At 41.1% G+C, this 22,307-nt stretch overlaps 1 protein-coding gene across 10 annotated transcripts in view; it reads left to right on the top strand.

Moving 5' to 3' along the window:
• Nucleotides 1–22,307, top strand: part of FOXJ3 (forkhead box J3) — a 157,249-nt gene that overhangs the window by 73,784 nt on the left and 61,158 nt on the right. For all 10 annotated transcript variants that reach the window (XM_070078649.2, XM_051856634.3, XM_089300860.1 and 7 more), the window contains one exon: nt 14,601–14,675. In XM_070078649.2, coding sequence (XP_069934750.2) covers nt 14,601–14,675 — 75 coding nt within the window. The remainder of the gene's footprint in view (nt 1–14,600; nt 14,676–22,307) is intronic.

Genomic DNA, 22,307 nt, shown 5'->3' on the forward strand with positions numbered 1-22,307 from the left:
GTTCGAGACCTGACTGCTGCATTTCCAATCCAGCTCTCTGCTGATGTGCCTGGGAAGGCAGTGGAAGATGGCCCAAGTGCTTGGGCCTCTGCACCCACATGGGAGACCTGAAGAAGCTGCTTGATGCAGCCTGGCCCAGCTATGGCTGTTGTGGCCATTTGGGGAGTGAAACAAAACAGTGGATGGAAAATCTCTTGTCTCTGTCTTTCCTCCTTTTGCTGTATTTCTGCCTTTCAAATATATAAACAATAATAAATCTTTAAAAAAAAAAAAAAAGCTAGGGCCCTAAGGGAACTTATAATTGTTATTGGATGAGGACGATAATGTTATAAACAAGTAATTGTTGCGATCTAAAAAACTCATTATTAGAGAAATATAAGGTGTTATACTATTAATAGTTGACTAATTGGGCACACCTGTGTGTGTACCATAAGAATGTCTATTATGTATATGGCCTAGTACAAAGCTAAATGAAAGGGGTAGAGTTAAAAATGAGAGTTTATGAGGAATGTGTTAAGGTTCTAAAGGTAGTGCTACAAAGAGTAAGTGCTATGAGAGTTTAAGAAAGGGAGCTATCATTTTTAAACTTTTGAGGGAAGTAGGAGCTGAACTATATATTTTTCAAATGAAAAGATGTCTGTTTTACTCAATATATTTTTTAAAATAGGGGGCCAGCGTTGTGGTGGTGCAAGTAAAGCTGCCGCCTGCAATGCTGGCAACCCAGGTGGGATGCTGGTTTGTGTCCTGGCTGCTCTTCTTCTAATCCAGCTCCCTGCTAATGGCCTGGGAAAAGCAGTGAAAGATGGCCTGAGGGCTTGGTCCCTTGCTACTCATGTGGGAAACCTGAAAGAAGTTCCTGGCTCCTGGCCTTGGCCTAGTTGGGTCCTGGCTGTTGGGACCACCTGAGGGAGGAGTGAACCACCAGATGGAAGATCTCTGTGTCTTCTGTGACTGTGACTTTCAAACAAATAAAAAGAAAGATACTAAGAAATATAAAATAACTGCAGATCATAAAACTATAGTTGTATATTATTCTTAACAATTTGTTTAACAAAGTTTGACAGAATACCATGTGTGCCAGAAAACTGATACACACAGGCATTCTTTTTGTTTTTGTGTTTTATTTTATTTTATTTATTTTTAAAGCAACCTGCCTGGATGACTCAGCTGTGGGAGACGGAGCTCACATTCAGTCTTTTTTTTTTTTTTTTTTTTTTTTTTTTTTTTTGACAGATAGAGTTAGTGAGCGAGAGAGACAGAGAGAAAGGTCTTCCTTCTGTTGATTCACTCCCCAAATGGCCGCTACGGTCGGTGTGCTGCACCGATCCAAAGCCAGGAGCCAGGTGCTTCCTCCTGATCTCCAACGCAGGTGCAGGTGCCCAAGCACTTGGGCCATCCTCCACTGCTTTCCTGGGCCACAGCAGAGAACTGGACTGGGAGAGGAGCAGCCGCGACTAGAACCCGGTGCCCATATGGGATGCTGGTGCCACAGGCGGAGGATTAGCCAAGTGAGCCACGGCGCTGGCCCCTTGTTTTTGAATTTTTAAATTTTAACTCCCACACATAAGGGAGAACATGTGGTATTTGTGTCCATTCTGTTGCACTCAACATGTTGTCCTCCAGTTGGCAACCTTTTTTTTTTTTTTTTTTTAAAGATTTATTTACTTATTTGAAAGGCAGAGAGAGAGAGTTAGAGAGAGAGAAAGAGAGAGAGAGAGTCTTCATCTGCTGGTTCACTCCCCAGATGGTCGCAATGCCTGGAACTGTGCTGATTGAAGCCAGGAGATTCTTCCATGTCTCCCACACAAGTGCCGGAGCCCAAGGACTTAGGCCATCTACCGCTGCTTTCCTAGGCCATAGTAGAGAGCTGGATTGGTAGTGGAGCAGCCAGGACTCGAACCGGTGGCCATATGGGATGCCAGCATTGCAAACGGTGGCTTTACCCACTATGCCTCAGTGCCGGCCCCGGCAGCCATTTTGATACAAATAATAGAATTTCATTCTTTTTCTTTTTTAAAAGATTTATTTATTTGAATGGCATAATTGGGTGGGGGGGAGAGATAGATTTTCCATCCTTTTGTTTATTTTCAAATGACCACAACTACTGGGACTGGGCCAGGCTGAAGCCAGCAACCAGGAGCTTCAGACAGGTTTCCAGAGTGGATGCCAGGAACTCAAGTACTTGGCCCAACTTCCATTGCTTTTCCTGGTATATTACAGGAAATTAAGATTGCAAGTGGGGTAGCCGAGACACAAACCTGCTGTCATGGGATGTGGTGTGGCAGGTGGCAGCTTAAATTGCTATGCCATAGTGCTGGCCCCTCATTCTTTTATTGTATGAATAATATTCCTGTGTGTGTGTGTGTGTGTGTGTGTGATTCATCTTATAATGACACCTTGGTTGATTGCATATTTTGGCTATTGGGAACAGTGCTGCTTTAAACGGTGTGGTGCAAGTATGTCTTTGATACATGAGTCTACCAGTAGTTTGAAAAGGTATTCTTTATTTATTTATTTATTTATTTTTGACAGGCAGAGTGGACAGTGAGAGAGAGAGACAGAGAGAAAGGTCTTCCTTTGCCGTTGGTTCACCCTCCAGTGGCCACCGTGGCCGGCGCGCTGCAGCCGGTGCACTGCGCTGATCCGAAGGCAGGAACCAGGTACTTACCCTGGTCTCCCATGGGGTGCAGGGCCCAAGGACTTGGGCCATCCTCCATTGCACTCCCTGGCCACAGCAGAGAGCTGGCTTGGAAGAGGGGCAACCGGGACAGAATCCGGCGCCCCAACCGGGACTAGAACCTGGTGTGCCGGGGCTGCAAGGTGGAGGATTAGCCTAGTGAGCCGCGGCGCCGGCTATGAAAAGGTATTCTTAAGAATTTGTTTTATTTTTTCATAATTGAAGATTTATATGAGAGGCAGAGTAAGAAAGAGCGAGTACTCCCATCAACTGGCCATTCCCCAAATGTCTATAATGTGCTCCCCCCTTACACACCCCCCCCCCAGTCAGATCCAGAGCTCAGTGAGAGTCTCCCATGTGGGTTGCCACCATTACTGCTCTTGGGGTCCAAATTAGCAGGAAGCTAGAATTAGAGTCAGAGCTGGGTATTGAGCTCAAGTACTCTGATGTAGGATACAGGAATCTTAACTGCTAAGCCAAATGCCTGCCCCTATTTTTTTTTTTAATGATTTGTTTTATTTGAAAGATAGAGGCAGAGTCTGAGAAAGAGGTCTTCCATCCGCTGGTTCACTCCCCAGAAGGCTGCAATGGCCGGAGTGATGCTGATCCAAAGCCAGGAGCCAGGTGCCTCTTCCTGGTCTCCCATGTGGGTGCAGGGGCCCAAGGACTTGGGCCGTCTTCTACTGTTTCCCAGGCCATAGCAGAGAGCTGGATCGGAAGAGGAGCAGCTGGGAATAGAACCAGTGCCCATATGGGATGCCAGCGCTTCAGGCCAGGGCTTTAACCTGCCTGCACCATAGTGCCGGCCCCTGCCCCTATTCTTAAGATTTCTTAAGGAATATTTGCTTGCAGAGGTTCCCAGTAGAGATCTTATGAATGTGTGAAAGTCAAATTGAAGAGCTTGGTCTAACTTTTAGGGAATAGTTTATAAAGTTTGATTATGTTTCTTACCGACCTAACCTCAGCTTATAATAAAGTTTAAGTTTACTTGAGAGAGACACATCTATTCTGATATTTCTTACTGCTGGCCAGCCCAAATCATGGTCCGAAATTGCTTTAAAAGAAGTGATACAGTTTCAACTGGAAGATACATGGTTTAGATACCAAAAAAAGGGAAAGCGGAAAGTAGTAGGTGCCTCAAACTTTCCATGATCATTTTTATTTGTTTATTTTTTAAAGATTTATTTATTTATTTGAAAGAGTTACAGAGAGAGAGAGAGAGAGAGAGAGAGAGAGAGAGAGGTGTCTTCCAACTGATGCGATAGTTCACTCCCCAGTTGGCCGCAATGGCCGGAGCTGTGCTGATCTGAAGCCAGGAGCCAGGAGCTTCTTCTGGGTCTCCCATGTGGGTGTAGGGGCCCAAGGAATTTAGCCATCTTGTACTGCTTTTCAGGCCATAGCAGAGAGCTGGATTGGAAGTGGAGCAGCCGGGATTAGAATCAGTGCCCATATGGGATGCCGGCACTCCAGGTGGCACTTTACTTGCTATGCCACAGCACTGGCCCCTCTTACTTTTATTTTTAAATAAAAATATTTTGAACATTTCAAATGGAGATAAATGGAAATTGGTTTCTCTTCTTTGTATAAGTCTTGTTTTTATATTTTGCTTCCCATTCACTCTCCTTGGATTTGTTTCTTTTTAGAAATGAATGCTTACTTTTTTTTATAAATTAATTTTACTTGAAAAGCAGAGACAGATCTTTCTTCTGCTGATTTATTCCCCAAATGTACACAACAGCCAGGACCAGGCCAGATTGAAGCCAGGAACCTTGTCTGGGTCTTCCTACAAGGGTAGCCAAGATGCAAGTACTTGAGCCATCATCTGCGTCCCAGGACACATACCAGCAGGAAGCTGGTTCTACACTGGACGATCTGGAATTCGAGCAGGCATTGCAAGTGGCAACCTAATTGCTGTGCCAAATGCCTGCCCCTCCTTAGATTGATTTAGCACACTCTCACCATCCACTGTTTACTGTTCTTTCTTTAAATATAGTGGACCTGGGTTAGGGCAAATGGGAAGTCATTTAGAACTTGTGAAGGTAGCTCATACTGGTTGAAGAGAGGGTAGGAGAAAAAGCAGCTTTCACCACTTTATAGAAATACAGAGGAGAAAATGTTTTTATGGTCACTTAAAAGGACTCAAATAGAATTCTGACAGTCGAAATGCTTTCATTTTGTGTCAGGGCGTTGAAGGGAGATTACATATTTATTTGAAAGGCAGAGTCACAAAGAGAGAAGGAGAGCGGTAGATATCTTCCATCCACTAGTTCATTCCCCAGATAGCCACAGTGATCACATGGGTGCAGAGACCCAAGCACCTGGGCCATCATCTGCTTTCCCAGATGAACTAGCAAGGAGCTGGAATGGAAGTGGCCCAGCCAGGACTCGAACTGGCACCCATATGAGATGCTGACAGTATAGCATTTCTGTGTCATAGTGCTGGGCCCAAGTTTACTTATTTTAAAAAGGCTCTTTGGTTATTCCATGATAGTGATTTTGTAACCTGAACTAGAGAAAAAGGAATTTAATTTTTTGTGCTATTCCTCTTATTGAGGAAAGTTAACTGTTAAATTATTGAAATTTAGGGTAAGCAAAAAAATAAAAAATACAGAAAAACTATAAAAGTGTGATATGTAGGTGTGTGTATTCTGTTTTATGTGATAGAGAAAAAAGGCAATACATTATATATATTTGCTTAGTGCTATATAAAGAAGTTTAGGAACATAGGGGCCAGCCCCATGGCATAGTAGGCTAAGCCTCCTGCTTATGGCGCTGGCATCCCATATGGGTGCTGGTTCAAGTCTCAGCTGCTCCTCTTCCAATCCAGCTCTCTGCTATGGCCTGGGAAAGCAGTAGAAGATGGCCCAAGTGCTTGGGCTCCTACACCCATGTGGGAGACCCAGAAGAAGCTCTTGGACTTCGGATTGGCCCATCTATGGCTGTTGTGGCCACTTGGGGAGTGAATCAGTGTAGGGTCGACCTTTCTAGCTATCTCTCCCTCTCTCTGTAACTCTGCCTCTCAAATAAATAAATAAAATCTTCCAAAAAAAAATTCAGGAATATAAACTAGAAATGAGACACAAAAGTTTTTTTGTTTTTTTTTTTTTAAAGGATTTATTTATTTGAAAAGCAGAGCTACAGAGAGGGACACAGGGGAAGATGGTCCAAGTCCTTGGACCCCTGCACCCATGTGAGAGACCCGGAGAAAGCTCCTGGCTCCTGGCTTCAGATCAGCACAGCTCTGGCCATTGCGTCTATCTGGGGAGTGAACCAGTGAATGGAAGACCTCTCTCTCTCTCTCTCTCTCTCTCTCTCTCTCTCTTTATTTTTTATTTATTTGACAGGTAGAGTTATAGACAGTGAGAGAGAGAGAGAGACAGACAGAAAGGTCTTCCTTCCATTGGTTCACTCCCCAAATGGCAGCTATAGACGGCACTGAGGTGGAGAATTAACTGGACTAGAACTGGCTCCCGTATGGGATGCTCTTGCTGCAGGCGGAGGATTAACCAACTGAGTCATGGCACCCCCCCCCCCCGCCTCTTCCTCTCTGTCACACTGCCTTTCAAATAAATAAATAAAATATTTAAAAAAATACATTATGGAGGAGGAAAGACCATAAAACAATTAAGTGCACTGAAAAATTTAGGATGATGAAGTTTATTTTCATGTGACCAAATCTAATTTCTGAATGTCAGAAAGGACTTCTCTAAAGAATTGATGTTTAAACCAAGAGCAAGCTGAAAGTTGAATAGATTCATTCAGGTGAAGGGGAAATTACAGACATAGCAAGTTAGGGAAAGCCTCGAAAAATGAGAGAACATCAGGGAGGCCATACATATAGACAATGAGATACAGTCAAATTTTGAAGAGTCTTTGGAGACTTCAGAATTTTCTATTTTATCCTAATGCATTGGGTAGTCACTGAAAAGTTTTAAGTGAAGGAGTAACATCAAATTCATGTTGCAAAGATAAGTTCCTCTCCTCTGCAGGGAGGAGAGTGGTAGAAGGTAGCAAAGGGGGAAAGGGAGCATTTCCTAGAAAACTGTTTTCCTTCCTCTTGACCAGTATCCTGAACTGAGCTAGTAAGGGCAAAGATGGAGAAAAGTAGGTAGATTTAAGGTAGGCTTAATAAGGTTTGATAACTTGTTTTAGATGGTGAGGGTGCAGTAGTAGTTAAGGGCGTTTCACAGGTTTCTGATTAGAGAAATTATATGCATAATATGCTTTTTAAAAGATTTATTTATTTATTTGAAAGTCAGAGTTACACAAAAAGAGGAGAGGCAGAGAGAGAGAGAGAGAGAGAGAGAGAGAGAGAGGTCTTCCATCCCATGGTTCACTCCCCAATTTACCGCAATGGCCGAAGCTGCCCCAATTCGAAGCCAGGAGCCAGGAGCTTCCCTTGGGTTTCCCACACAGGTGCAGGGGCCCAAGGACTTGGGCCATCCTCTACTGCTTTCCCAGGCCATGACGGAAAGCTGGATCGGAAGTGGAGTAGCCGGGTCTCGAACCGGCACCCATATGGGATGCCGGCACTTCAGACCGGGGCGTTAACCCGCTGCGCCACAGCATTGTCCCCTGAATAATAGGTTTTAAACTGAGAAGGAGAAGCTGGAAGATCACATTGGATATACAGATCGGGTTTAGTTCTAAAGTTAATGAGTTTGAAGGGTTTCAGGAGATATTCAGTTGATGGAACTACATGTTAGGAACTTAGGAAAAACATCTAGGTTGGAAATCCAGATGAATTTAAAAGTCACAGGTAGTCATTGATACCATGGATGTCGATGAGATTGGCTAGACAACAAATGTAAAAAGGAAATAGGACAGAACCCTGGAAATTTCTAACAATTAATGTTTTGGTAGAGGAAGAAGACCTTCCAGAGATGTGTTCTTCCCCTGATATGAGGAGTTTGGACCAAATTGTTTACAAAACAGTAATTTTCTGACCATCTGATTTGTTTTTTTCCCCTTCATTTTGTCTCCTTAAGCATGAAAAATTTTTTTTACTAACACTGATTAAGCAACTAAACATGCCTGTGTACATTGAACAAATGTATGCAAGATGTAGTAATGAAAAGCAATGACTGCTTCCTTCTTCCCGTCACCACTCTATGCTTAGAGCCTTTGAGTTGCTGTCCTGTATCCATTCATTAAACTTATTACAGCTTACTGTGAACTGCAGTCACTCCATTGTGCTGTAGAACACTAGAACTTACTCCTTCTGTCTAATTCTGTTTTGGTACTTGTTATTCAGTCTCCCTCTATCTATCCTCTCCCACTTTCCCAACCTCTGGTAATTACTATTCTACATTCAGATCGACATTATAAAAATTTATTTATTTTAAATTTATTTGAAAGGCAGAGAAACAGAGATCTTTCATTGATTCACTCCCAAAATGTCCACAACATCCAGGGCTGGGCCAGGGTGAAGCCAGGAACCAGAATTCAATCTGGGTCTTTTGTGTTGGGGGCACAGACCCAACTACTTAAGCTGTATCATCTGCTATCTTCACAGGGTACACATTAACAGGAAGCTGGGTCAGAAGTGGAAGACCTGGGACTAAAACCAGGCAGTCCATTAGGGGATGCCAATGTCCCAAGTGGAGACTTAAGTGCTAGGTCAAATGCCTGCCTCTTGACTTTTTTTTATTTAAAGCTCCCACATAGGAGAGAGAATATATCAGCTTAATGTTTCTGAATTTGACTATTAAACTTAAAATTATGTCCTCCAATTCCATTTGTTTTGCTGTAAATGATAACATTTTTTATGGCTGAATTTTCTATTGTGCACACATGCATCACCCATTTTCATTATCTGTTCATCTACTCATGGCTGTATCTTTGCTACTGAATAGTGTAGCTATAAACATAGGAATGTAGATGTATCTCTTTTTGATATGCTGATTTTATTTCCTTTGGATATATATATTCAGAAGTAGGATAACTAGATCATATGGTAGATCTATTTACAATTATTCTTTAAAATGGCTGTACTAATTTGTATTTTCACTGACAGTGTAGAAGAGTTTCCTTTTGGGGCCGATGCTGTGGCTCACTTAGTTAATCCTCTGCCTGTGGCGCTGGTATCCCATATGGGTTGCTCCTCTTAGTCCCGGTTGCTCCTCTTCCAGTCCAGCTCTCTGCTGTGGCATGGGAGGGCAGTGGAGGATGGCCCAAGTGCTTGGGCCCTTGCACCTGCATGGGAGACCAGGAAGAAGCACCTGGCTTCTGGCCTCGGATCGGCGCAGCGCCATCCGTAGCTGCCATTTGGGGAGTGAACCAATGGAAGGAAGACTTTTCTCTCTGTCCTCTCTGTCTCTCTGTCTATAACTCTGTCAAAAAAAAAAAAAGTTCCCTTTTTCCCACATCATCAGAATTTGTTGTTGTCTTTTTTTTTTTTTTTTTTTTTTTGACAGGCAGAGTGGACAGTGAGAGAGAGAGACAGAGAGAAAGGTCTTCCTTTGCCGTTGGCTCACCCCCCAATGGCCGCCGCGGCCGGCGCGCTGCGGCCGGCGCACCGCGCTGATCTGATGGCAGGAGCCAGGAGCCAGGTGCTTTTCCCGGTCTCCCATGGGGTGCAGGGCCCAAGCACTTGGGTCATCCTCCACTGCACTCCCTGGCCACAGCAGAGGGCTGGCCTGGAAGAGGGGCAACTGGGACAGAATCCGGCGCCCCGACCGGGACTAGAACCCGGTGTGCCGGCGCCGCAAGGCGGAGGATTAGCCTAGTGAGCCGCGGCGCCGGCCTGTTGTTGTCTTTTTGATAATAGCCATTCTAACTGGAATGAGATAGCTCATAGTTTTGATTTGCATTTATTTTCTTGATGGGTAATGATATTAAATATATTTTGATAAATTTGTTGGCCATTTGAATTTTTTATTTGGTAAGGGTCTATTTGTATTTGTTTCTTAATTAGATTATTAGCTTATTTTTATTGATAGTTTTACAAAAAATATAAAAAGCATTTTCACTTTATTTGAAAGGCAGAGAGATAGAGAGGGACAGAGATCAATCATGTTTATTTCCCAAAAGCCCACAACAGTTGGAACTGGGACTCAGTCTGGGTCTCTCACTTGGGTGGTAAGGATCCAAGTACTTGAACTGTCACCTGCTGCCTCTGAGGGTATACAGAATCAGGAAGCTGGAATCAAGCAAGGAGCCAGGACTGGAAGCAGGCACTCCAATATGGGATTTGGGTGTCCCAAAAGGCAGCGTAACTGCTGTACCAAATGCCCAGCTGCTGGTTGTTATTTTCTGAGTTCTTTATTTATTCTGGACATTTTGTCAGATGAAAAATTTGTAAAAGTTCTGTCCCATTTTGTTGGTTTTCCTTTTGCTCCTGTTGATTGTTTCCTTTGAACTACCAAGTTGTCTGATGATTCTTTGCTATTTTCCTGGTTTCTTTTAGATTTGGATTGTTATTTCTTTTTATGTCCACATTTGCCTTATTAATTGTATATCTTTCATTTTTAATCAGAGAATTGCTTCTTTGAAAGGCAGTTAGAGAGAGAGAGGGGCGCTGTGTCACAGCAGGTAAATGCCCTGGCCTGAAGTGTTGACATCCCATGTGGGCACCAGTTCTAGTCCTGGCTGCTCCACTTCCAATCCAGCTCTCTGCTATGGCCTGGGAAAGCAGTACAAGATGGCCCAAGCCTTTGGGCCCCTGCACTCGTGTGGGAGACCCGGAAGAAGCTCCTGGCTTCAGATTGGTGCAATTCCAACCGTTGCAGCCAAATGGGGAGTGAACCATCGCATCGGATGGAAGACCTTTCTCTGTCTGCCTCTCTCTGTGTAATTCTGACTCTCAAGTGAAAAATAAATAAATCTTAAAAAAAAATTTAAATCTAATTATAGCCTAGTGAGAAAATAGGTACATTAAAAAAAAAAATAAATAAAGAGAGAGAGAGAAAGAGATTTCAGTCTTCCATCCTCTGGTTCACTCCCCGAAATGGCCACCATGGCCAGGGCTGGGCCAAGCTGAAGCCAGGGGCCAGGAACTCCATCTGGTTCTCCCATGGGGATGACAGGGGACCAGGTACTTGGGCATCATCCATTCCCTTTCCAGGCACATTACCAGGGAGCTAGATTGGAAATGAAACGGCTGAGACTCAAACTGGGGCCTTGATATGGGATGCCAGCATCAGGCAGTAGCTTAACCTGTTATTCCCGAATATCAGCCCCTAGTTATATCTCTTTCTAAATTCTATTTGGTGGTGGATGTTATGACTTAGTGGGTTAATCTACTGCCCAAGATATGTCCCAGTTTGAGTTCCCCACTTCTTTTTTTTTTTTTTTTTTTTGACAGGCAGAGTTAGAGAGAAAGGTCTTCCTTTTTCCGTTGGTTCACCCCCTAAGTGGCCGCTACGGCCGGCATGTTGTGACCGGCTGATCCAAAGCCAGGAGCCAGGTGCTTCTTCCTGGTCTCCCATGCGGGTGCAGGGCCCAAGGACCTGGGCCATCCTCCACTGCACTCCCGGGCCACAGCAGAGAGCTGGACTGGAAGAGGAGCAACCAGGACAGAATTTGGCGTCCCAACCCGGACTAGAACCCCAGGGTGCCGGTGCCGCAGACAGAGGATTAGCCTAGTGAGCCGCGGAGCCGGCCCTGAGTTCCCACTTCTAATCGAGCTTCCTGATAATGCACCTGGGAATGCAGCAGCAGATGGCCCATATAAGTACACGTGGAAGACCTAGATGGAGTTCTGGGCTTCTGGCTTCAGCCTGGCTCATCCCTGTCTGTTTGGTTATTTAGGGAGTGAACCAGTGGATGGAAGATTCTCTCTCTCATTCTGTCTTTTAAGAAAATAAATAAAATCTTTAAAAAAAATCTTGTTAGTGATTTCTCTAAGGGTTACTCTATGTATCTTAGCCTATTCAGGGTGCTATAACAAAATAACATTGGTTGGCTTATAAACAACAGACATTATTTCTCATAGTTCTGGAGGCTGGGAAATTCAAGATCAAGGCACTGGCAGATTTGGTGAGTAGTGAGGGCCTGTTTCCTGCTTCGTGGCTATTTTCTTGTAATCCCACATGGTAAAAGGGGGCACATGAATTCTCTGGGGTTATTTTCATAAGCATTAATCTCATTTGTAAGGGCAGCCCTCACAACCTAAATGTCTCCCAAAGGCTCACCTCTAAGTATCATCATCCTGTGACTTAGTTTCAGCACATGAGTTTGGTGGGGAACACATTCAGTCCATTGCAGCATCTTTAATTACTACATGCTACCTTCATTTGGTATTAAACTCTTTGTATATAGTGTGAGAACTTTATAAACCATATTCTAATTTCTTTGACTCATTCTTTGTGTTATTGTTGTCATATATCTAATTTTTACATATCAACCCCATAGTTTGCTTTAGATGATCAGTTATCTTATAAAAGAATTATAAGATGAAAAATTATTTTTAAATCCCGTTATTTTTGCCATTTCTCACATTCTTCATTTCATTTTGTAGATCTAAGTTCCCATTTGGTTTCATGCTTCTTTCTGAAGAACTTCCTTATAATCAGCCAGCTGGCTAAAGGTTTCAGCTTTTGTTTGCTTGAAAGTCTTTATTTTCCCTTCATTTTTTAAAAAAAGATTTATTTATGTATTTGGAATGCAGAGAGGGAGAGACAAATATCTTCCATCTGATGGTTCACTCCCCAAATGGCCAAAGTGGTTGCGGCTGGGCCAGGACAAAGCCAGGAGCTAATAACTTCCTGAGTCTCCCACATGGATGGTAGGTGTCCAAGTAATTGGGCCATCTTCTCCTTTCCCAGGAGCTGAAATGTAAGCATAGCAGAAGGAACTTGAAATGGCTCTGATACAGGATGCTGGCTTTCCAGGTGGTGGCTTAATTTGCTGTGCCACAATGATGGCCCCTTTGCCTTCATTTTTGAGAGGTATTTTCACTGTGTATATAATAGATAGTTTAGTTTTCTTTTTCTTTCAGTATTTTAAGATGTTACTTTGTTTTCTAGCTTGTATAGTTTTTGAGAAGTCCACCAGGATTCTTACATTTATTTCTTTGTACATATTCTTTCTTTGTCTGGCTTCAGGATGCTCTCTTCATTTTGGTTTTCAGCCCTTTAACTTCAGTAATTATAGGGATATGGATTTTTAAATTTATTCTCTTTGATGTTCTCTGAAATTCTTAAATATACGGGTTGCCATTTTCAATGATTTTGGGAGGTTCTTATTATTTCTTCATATTTTCCCATTTATTCATGAATAGATTATCTGTTTTATAGAATCTCTAGGTCCCAGGAACAGTTTCCTGCCATCCAAATTGATTATTCTTTCCTGCTGTCTTAAGAAACCTAAATGTTATTCCTAGCCCTCTGTAGCCAATATCTTTCTTTCTTTCTTTTTCTTTTTCTTTTTTTTTTTAGATTTTTATTTATTTATTTCAGAGGTAAAGTTACAGACAGTGAGAAGGAGAGATAGAGAGAAAGGTCTTCCTTCCGTTGGTTCATTCCCCAAATGGCTGCAACGGCTGGAGCTGTGCCAATCCAGAGCCAGGAGCCAGGTGCTTCTTCCTGGTCTCCCACATGGGTACAGGGGCCCAAGGACTTGGGCTGCCTTCCACTGCTTTCCCACACCATAGCAGAGAGCTGGATGGGAAGAGGAGCAGCTGGGACTAGAACCAGTGCCCATATAGGATGCAGGCACCGCAAGCGGAGGATTAGCCTACTGCGCCAGGGTGTCGGCCCCACCAATATCTTTCCATTTGTTTTTATTAAAGATTTTAGTGAGAACCTAATTGGTTTGTAGATGCTTTCTTAATATAGGCGTGTAATTTAAAAAATGCTAATATACATACCTAATGGATCATTCGAATCTTGCAGGAAGGTAAAAAGAAGTTAATAGTCATCATCAGCTATAATTCTACTTAAAATAACTTATAGCATTTTATTGTGACTTATTTCAAGAATACAGATGATGAAAGCCATAATATGTATAGAACTTTTTATTTGGTGTTTAATATTTAAAATTGTATCAGTTATATTCCTGCATCATAAATAGATCTTAAAAATTTAAATGCTATGTAGATGAAGGTATGTCAAAAGGTTTGTGGAAAACAGAATTAAAAGATAAAGTTAATATTTCTTACCTAGATCCTTTTGATGGATTACAGCCATGATGGCACCTTGATTTTAGCCTGCCCAATCAATGAGACTGACTTTGGACTTCTAATCTTTAGGACTCTTAGATAGATAATAAGTTCTTATTGTTTAAAGTCACTTAACAAAGGATGTTTATTTTGGTGCAGGGTAATCTTGAGGGGCTGATATTGTGGCACAGTGGGAAAAGCTGCAACCTGCAACACCAACATCCCATATGTGCACTGGTTCATGTTCCAGCTGTTCTACTTCCAAACCAACTCCCTGCTAATGGTCTGGGAAAAGTGATGGAAGATGGCCCAAGTGTTTGGGCCCCTGCTGCTGACAAGGGAGATCCACATGAAGCTCCTGAGTCTTGGCTTTGACCTGACCCAGTCTCAGCTGTTGGAATCATCTGGGGAGTGAACCAGTGGATGGAAAATCTCTCTCTGTTTCTCTGTCTCTCTCTGTAATCTGACTTTCAAATAAATAAATAAATCTTGAAAAAAACTTTGAAATTTTATATATATATATATGTTTTACTTTCATAATATGCATTATTACGTGAACTTTTTGAAGACCTCTTATATTACATAATTATGAAATCTACTAGAAATTGTTTTTTTCAGAAGTTACTTCCTTTGCATCACTTGTAATTTGAAAGTCAAGAAAGTTCTAAATTTGAAGCATATTTTAGGAGTTTGTTACTGTATCAAAGTGTAAATATATTTAGGTTTCTGATTCTCTGATTCTGATTCTGTTTTTCCATTAGGTGGCCTTTTTTTTTTTTTCCAAGGATTCCATTGACTCTGGCTTTTCTTATTTAATTTCAGAATTCCATAAGACATAATCTGTCACTGAACAAGTGTTTCCTTAAAGTGCCTCGATCCAAGGATGACCCTGGAAAGGTAGGATTAATTTTCTTAAAATAAGGCAGTCGGATTCTTTAGTATGTCTCTTGTTATGTTTGAATTGGGAATTTCTCTACTTCATTGATTAGAAACCTTTGTGAAATAGCAAGTCCTCCTTGCCCTCCATTCTACACTTGGTTTAGTTGGTGTGCTTCAAGGACCCGCCAGTTAGGGTAAGTGTCCTTTATAAGCAGTGGGAACTAGCAGTGTAGATATGATCTTCTGTTATTTGCTCTTATTAAACTAGTCATTGGTTGCCTTTTAAGTGTCATATATTAAATTAAATTTAGTATTAGAACTACTTGTCAGGAACCACAGTTTATTAATTGGTTATTAGATATACAGGGTTATCTGTATGTAATTGGCAAGTGGAAAAGTATTCTTACTGTGAAATAAAATTGTTTCCTTGTTATTACTTGTTTTTCTTAGTTGCTGTGTTCTCTGCTAGACTCCATTTATCTCCTGCCGTGATAAAGTTTTAAGCATCTGTCTTATAGAAATCCCCCCCCATCTTTTTTGTTTGTTTGTTTGTTTGTTTGTTTCAGTGGCCATGTCAACTACAATGTGGTGGAAACTTGGTGTATTGACTTGGTTTCTAAGTGCTTGGTTGGACAGCATTTGATTGCAAGATGAATTGCTAGATAAGATACAGCATCCCTCTTGACAAGCATGCATTCTTGTTGAGGTAGTAGGGTTTCTGTATCCTTAGGCTGACTCTTCTTGGAAGGATCTTTCAAAAGTGCAAGTCTGATCATAGAAACACTCTGCTGCAGAATACTCCTCAGTGTCCTGGAGATGTATATTTTCATTCTTATATCTTTTACTTTTTGTCTTACTCAGTGACTAGTGGCACTGAGGAGACACTCTTGTTAAATTACTAAATGTATCTTTGCTAGACTGAGGTTAGAAATGGAGAGTTAATAATTTCTGTTTTAAAGTGTTACGTAATGAATGCTTTATAGTACTTTTTATGATCTATCCCATCAAATTGGTCCCTAATAAGATTGAGTAGCTTATTATAATAGTCTTAATTCATGTATGTGTTTATAACTTCCTATGAATGTGAATAGCAATTGGTGAAATTTTGTTTCCCTTTATAGGAAGATTGTTAGGAAAAGAATTATTAATATATCCAAAAGACTTTAGATGTTATTAAGCAGGCACTCATTGGATTCTGTTAATACTTGGTTCTGATTTAGTTGTTTTCTTTTTAAAGATTTTATTTATTTATTTGAGAGGTAGAGTTACAAACAGTGAGAGGGAGAGACAGAGAGTAAGTCTTCCTTCTGTTAGTTCACTCCCTAAATGGCCGCCACGGCTGGAGCTGCAGCAATCCAAAGCCAGGAGCCAGGAGCTTCTTCCTGGTCTCCCATGCAGGTGCAGGGGCCCAAGGACTTGGGCCATCTTCTACTGCTTTCCCAGGTCACAGCAGAGAGCTGGGCTGGAAGGGGAGCATCCAGGACTAGAACTGAACCCCATAGGATGCAGGTGCTGCAGGCAGAGGATTAACCTACTGTGCCAAGGCGCCAGCCCCTCTGATTTAGTTTTTAAGTGGATTTTAATTAAAAAAAAAAAATACATGAATGCTTAACTATATTATTATGTATTAAGTTTTAGTGACTTTGAGGGCCATTTAAAAATCTTGGTCTGTCAAGTTAATTTTTTCTGTGTACATCTTTAATTAAATAGTACTACAAGGCAAGGCAGATGTAGAAAACATGTTGCTGTTAGCAACTATAATTTTTGAATCAAGATTAAATCTTAGTGGTTTGCTACTAAAGCAGGAGAAATAAATAACATCCAGAGAGGCTAATAAAAACATTCAGCTTTTACTATTAGTTTCCAGTTTTAAGAATGTTTTTAGTTTATTGAAATGCAATATTTTCATTGATTCTATAAATGTCTGAATAGCAGTAATTTGTAAAGTACATTTATAGTTAGAGTCATTTTTATTTTTTGTTTCAAAGTGAGTTTGAAATACCAGTTTTTCTGATTGATTTTGGTCAGATGTAGATGTTGTAAATTTGATCTTATAGAATACATTTTTGTAAAAAAGATCATATTTATTTTTGATGTAAAAATGAGATTTCAAAAATTCCATTGCTTTAAAAAAAAGCTTTGAAAACCTCAGGATCTAGCCTATTTTGTAAAAAGGAAACTATAGATAGGGAATGACTTTGTCATTGGAATTTAGGTATATTAGCCAGAATTACTTGCCACTTAACAGAGTCTCAATACAAACTTACCTAAAGGGGTGCTGTGTGGATACTTCAGGAAGAACTGGAACCAGGTTCTTAAATTGTGTCATCAGGAATGTCTGTTTACATCCCTAAATTCTGCTAACTTCTTTAGTGGTTTCATTTGCAGCCTGATAAGTGGCAGAGATGGCTTATGTGCTCCCAGTTTAGCAGAAAGAGTCTTTGTGTCCTTTTCTCCAAATCACCTGGAATTACAGCAAGACTTAGAATGAATGCTGAATAAGCAAAATCACTTGGTTTCTTGTTCCTAGACTAGTGCTTTTTCTTTCTCCAGTAGACCAATCTTCATTGAGAGGGAAGCCAAAATGTTAGTTAAGTTTTGGTACTTATGAACTGTTTTTTCTTTTTGTATTACAGTGTTTCCTGGCATTTGAGGAGCTTTTCCAAAACTACCCTCACCACAGTGGGAGAAAACCATTGAGCCAAGGTGGGGTGGGAGTAGATTTTGGACTTGGGTATGGGGTGGACTTTAACTCCTTAGGAGTTTGTTGGCTGCTACCATGACCCTGACAGGTCCAAGAGGTAGAAGGAGTGTTTGTGTATTTTTTACATTTATTTTTACTTGAAAGAGTTACAGAAAGAGAGAGAGAGATAGAGGGAGAGCCACAGACACAGGGATCTTCCATCCACTGGTTCACTCCCCAGATGATCACAACAGCCAGCACTGGGCCAGACCAAAGCCAGGATCCAGGAGCTTCTTTCAGGTCTCCCACGTGGGTGGCAGGAACTTGAACATTTGGGCCATCTTCCATTTTTCCCAGGCTGTTAGCAGGGAACTGGATCAGAAGTGAAGCAGCTGAGGAGTGAACCAGCACACATAAGGATTCCAGCACTGTAGGTGGCGGGTTTACTTGATACTCCCCAATGCCATCCCCAGAGGTAGAAACAGCTTATGCAGCATCTGTGTATTTTCATGATCTGGCTTCTTGTTCACTGAGTTACCAGAGAGGTAAACAGACCAACTTAAATTTGAAGAGTTTTCTTGAATTACAGATATTTTTATGTGTCTCTTATTTTTTTCCATACTCAGTTGTTCATTTTATAAAAACCTTTGTCCTAAAAGCCCTTATTACTTCATTTTCTTTAGGTACATTGATGATCTGAAATTTGTTTTCTTCTATTCCCTGAAACTGATTTCAAGCAGGCACATTATCGCTTTCTTTAAAAAGAAACAAAATCAAATTATATTTAGCATCTGTAACTTTGCTGCTTTTTTGAGGGACATATTCCTCCTCAGTCCCCTTTGATTACAACCCTCTGTGCATCTTGTAATCTATCCCCATTTTAAAAATTCTCTTTTATCTTCCTGTTTGCCTTAGTTTGTTTTCCTGTATTTTTATCTTTTTCATCTAACTTGTTTTTAAAAGTCTTCTGTAATTCACACTTAATTATCTTAATGTTCTGCTCACTTGGAAAAAAAATCATCATAAATTGAGATATAAAAATATTTTTTGGGTTATCAGCTTAATCATTTCTCAAAACTTTGTTCCCCTTCCCATTTCACAAAAAAGGTACTTTGGACTTGAAAGTAACTAAAAGATTTTAGAAAGTAGAGTAGCCTAAGGAATTAGCAGCAAAGAACTCTACTAAAATTAAGAAGTTTAAGACCACCTATATTGGGGAAATAACTACAGTTAATTTATAATATGAAGATGGTGTTAGGAAGCTCTTAACTTGGAATAGAAGATGATAAAGATGCAGTGGCTGTGCAGGTTGGAATGTGAGGAAATACATTTATTGCTAGAGAAGTAACTTCTGAAAGTTCTGAGATTGTGATTTTTATTTTTATTTATTTATTTATTTTTACTATTCCTGACCCTCTGGGTTAGTAGGAAGAACCATAACATAGTTGACGGATCACTTTCTCTTCAAAGGGTATTCTTTTTTTAGATCATATCACTGTTGTGATATATTCGTTCGTTCGTTCGTTCTTTCTTTCTTTCTTTCTCTCTTTCTCTTTCTCTTTTTCTTTCTCTTTTACTTTTTTCTCTTTCTTTCTTTCTTTCTTTCTTTTTTTTTTTTTTTTTTTTTTTTGACAGGCACAGTGGACAGTGAGAGAGAGAGACAGAGAGAAAGGTCTTCCTTTGCCGTTGGTTCACCCTCCAATGGCCGCTGTGGCCAGCATGCTGCAGCCGACACACCACACTGATCTGAAGCCAGGAGCCAGGTGCTTCTCCTGGTCTCCCATGGGGTGCAGGGCCCAAGCACTTGGGCCATCCTCTATTGCACTCCTGGGCCACAGCAGAGAGCTGGCCTGGAAGAGGGACAACCGGGACAGAATCCGGCACCCCGACCGGGACTAGAACCCGGTGTGCCGGCGCCACAAGGCGGAGGATTAGCCTATTGAACTGCGGCGCTGGCCGTGATATATTTATTTGTAAGTTGTCTGTTATTTACTGGTATCCCATTTGGGTCACTTCATTTTAAAACAATGTGGAAGAATTGGAGACGTTTGACAGATATAAAATACAACATTAAGAGATAAATTGTGTTGCAGGAATCATATAGTTGCCCTGAAGAAAGAAGATAAGACTGTAATTTTAATACTAGTTTTAAAGTAGATGCATGATTTTTCTGAGGAAGAAGTGGAATGTTTCTCTGCATCTTTGTACTAAACAGGAAGTAAGAATTAAGGATAAGCAAAGAGTTTGGTTGGATGAAAATACATTATTTATTGGAGCTTGAGAGTCTTCTGGTAGATGTTCCTATAATCTGGTTTAGATTTGCCACTTCTGAAGTATTTGAATAGATAAAATTGCTAGCCTTTGTGGTTCTATTTTTTAATTTCTAAATTTATTTTATTTGAAAGGTAGAGAGACAAAACAAGTGGGAAAAGGAGAGAGGGAGAGATACTTCTCATTCCCCAGATGCCTTCGACAGCCATGATTGGGCCATGCTGAAGCCAGGAGCTAGGAACTCAATCCAGAACTCCCACGTAGATAGATGGTTAGGGATCAACCTGCCTATGTGAGTGAGTCATTATTTGCTGCCTCCCACTTAGGAGCAGAGTCCAGGACACAAACCTAGGCACTGATAGGCACCTTAGCTACTGTATCAAACACCGGCCCCGAAGGTGAAACCTACTGGGAAGAGGACATCAACCAGTTTGACTGAGGGACCAGTCAGAACAAAGTTGGGGTAGAATCAAGAATTAAGAGTGTCATTATAAGGTGAGGTCTAGGAGTGAAGAGATGAATTGGTACAAGTGGGTAAACATCAGGTCAGTCGAATGTGAGATAGTCCATTAAACAAAGCAGGGCTAGTAGAAAGTCACTGGGGGAGTGTAGGCATTCAGAAGGTTTGGTGGATTGAGTTAGGTTGAGATGATGGTCCATTTCAGAGAGGCAACACTGAAGAAGCAGAGAGAAGAGCTGGCCTCGGGCCCTGACATACTGTGGATCAGGGCAGTTTAGTTGCACCTGCCTTTTATTTGCACAGTAATGTTCTCTATTTTCTTCTGGAAGAAGAATAAGAACCTTTTGTTGTTGGCCTCTTTTTTTTTTTTTTTGTTTTGTTTTCTATATCTAAACTACTTTTTAAAAATACTCAACTCTAAAATTAATTTTTAAAGATGCTGTAAAATTCACTGGTGTATAAATCTAGTAAGTTTTTTTTTTTTAAGAGGTATGCGCTTATTTGTTTGAGAGACAGAATCAGAGAGGGAGAGACAGAGAGAGGTCTTCATCCACTGGTTCACTCCCCAGATGGCCTCAACAGCTGGAGCTGGGCCAATCTGAAGGCAAGAGCTTCTTCCAGGTATCCCATGTGGATGCAGAGGCCCAAGGACTTGGGCCATCTTCTGCTGCTTTCCTAGGCTATAGCAGAGAGCTGGATTGGAAGTGGAGCAGCCAGGACTAGAACCAGCGCCCATATGGGATGCTGGCACTGAGCTTTTATTTACTGCCTCCCAGAATGCATCAGCAAGAAGCTGGATTGGAAGTTGAGGGGCAAGGACTGAACTGACACTCTGATATGGGATGCAGGTAACACAAGCAGCAGCTTAACGTGCTGTGTCATGTAATAGAGTGCTTTAAGTATCCTTAACATTTAAGAGAAAACTTTTACTATAATCAGTAAATTACATAGTAATTTTAATCTACCAATTAAATTATCTCTCCCAGACAATGCTTAGCTTGATAATCAATGATTTTAAAATAAAACAAAGAACAAAACATGCTACATTTGTTAAGAAACTGTGTCCCTGGAAGCTGAGATGGTATTGCAGTAGTTTTCTATATAATCAGGCAGCCAGTTAGCCACATGGCCTGAGTAGAGTGGCTGTTAAACCTGTTGTCCAAGCTAGAAACTTCTGAGAGTGAGAGATGTTATTCTTAATTATGCTGTGGCACAGTGGGTTAACGCCCTGGCCTGAAGCTCCGGCATCCTATATGGGCGCCGGTTTGAGACCCGCTGCTCCACTTCTGATCCGGCTCTCTGCTATGGCCTGGGAAAGCAGTAGAGGATGGCCCAAGTCTTTGGACCCCTGCACCCACGTGGGAGACCAGGAGGAAGCTCCTGGCTCCTGGCTCCTGGCTTCGAATTGGCGCAGCTCCAGCCATTGCAGCCATCTGGGGAGTGAACCAGCAGTTGGAAGACCTCTTTCTGTCTCTCCCTCTGCCTCTCCTCTCTCTGTGTAACTCTTTCAAATAAATAAGTAAACCTCTAAAAAAATATATGCATAGGTAACCAGGTATAAACCAGGACTGAAACTAGAAAGTTTGATTGAAAATAGGAACCACATCAAAAGATGTTGAGGGAAAGCAAGGCAGATAAACCTTTTAGAGTTGGAATGCCAAATATAAATTAGGAAAGAAAAAGAGATTAAGGCATATATGAAGCAAAAGAAGTCAGGGATAGAAGGGATTAGGTACTGTGACTGAAGCTGAGAACCAGGGAAAAGCAGAGAATAGGCACAATGATTGATTTTGCTAGTGTGCAAATACTTTAGATAAAACATAAGATTAATAGATACAGCCATTTCAAATTGTTAGTTGTTCATGAAAGGGACTACTCTCCTCAGGACTGTTAGCCTCTTGGATTTCTTTGTAGTTAATCAGATAATATAAGACTATTTTAACCTGAAGCCTGTTAAAGAAAGGCCATAGTAATGTCTGATAAATCAGGGTACTTTGTGTTGATATACATTTATCCATTGGTAGACATTTGGGGCATTTTCAGTTCTGGAGGATTATGAAAAATCTAAAAAATTCTTGTTTAAGTTCTCCATGGACTTATGCATTTATTTCTCTTAAATAATGGAATAATTATTAAGTCAACTTTTTAGCTGTGCTCTATTAATTTTTAATAGTCATTCTAGAACTTAACAATATGTAACATTAATTTATTCTTGTTTTATTTGAAGTAATTGTAC

This window comes from Oryctolagus cuniculus, chromosome 7 (genome assembly GCF_051225735.1).
Source record: "Oryctolagus cuniculus isolate XC-2025 breed Fujian yellow rabbit chromosome 7, ASM5122573v1, whole genome shotgun sequence".
NCBI lineage: Eukaryota > Metazoa > Chordata > Mammalia > Lagomorpha > Leporidae > Oryctolagus > Oryctolagus cuniculus.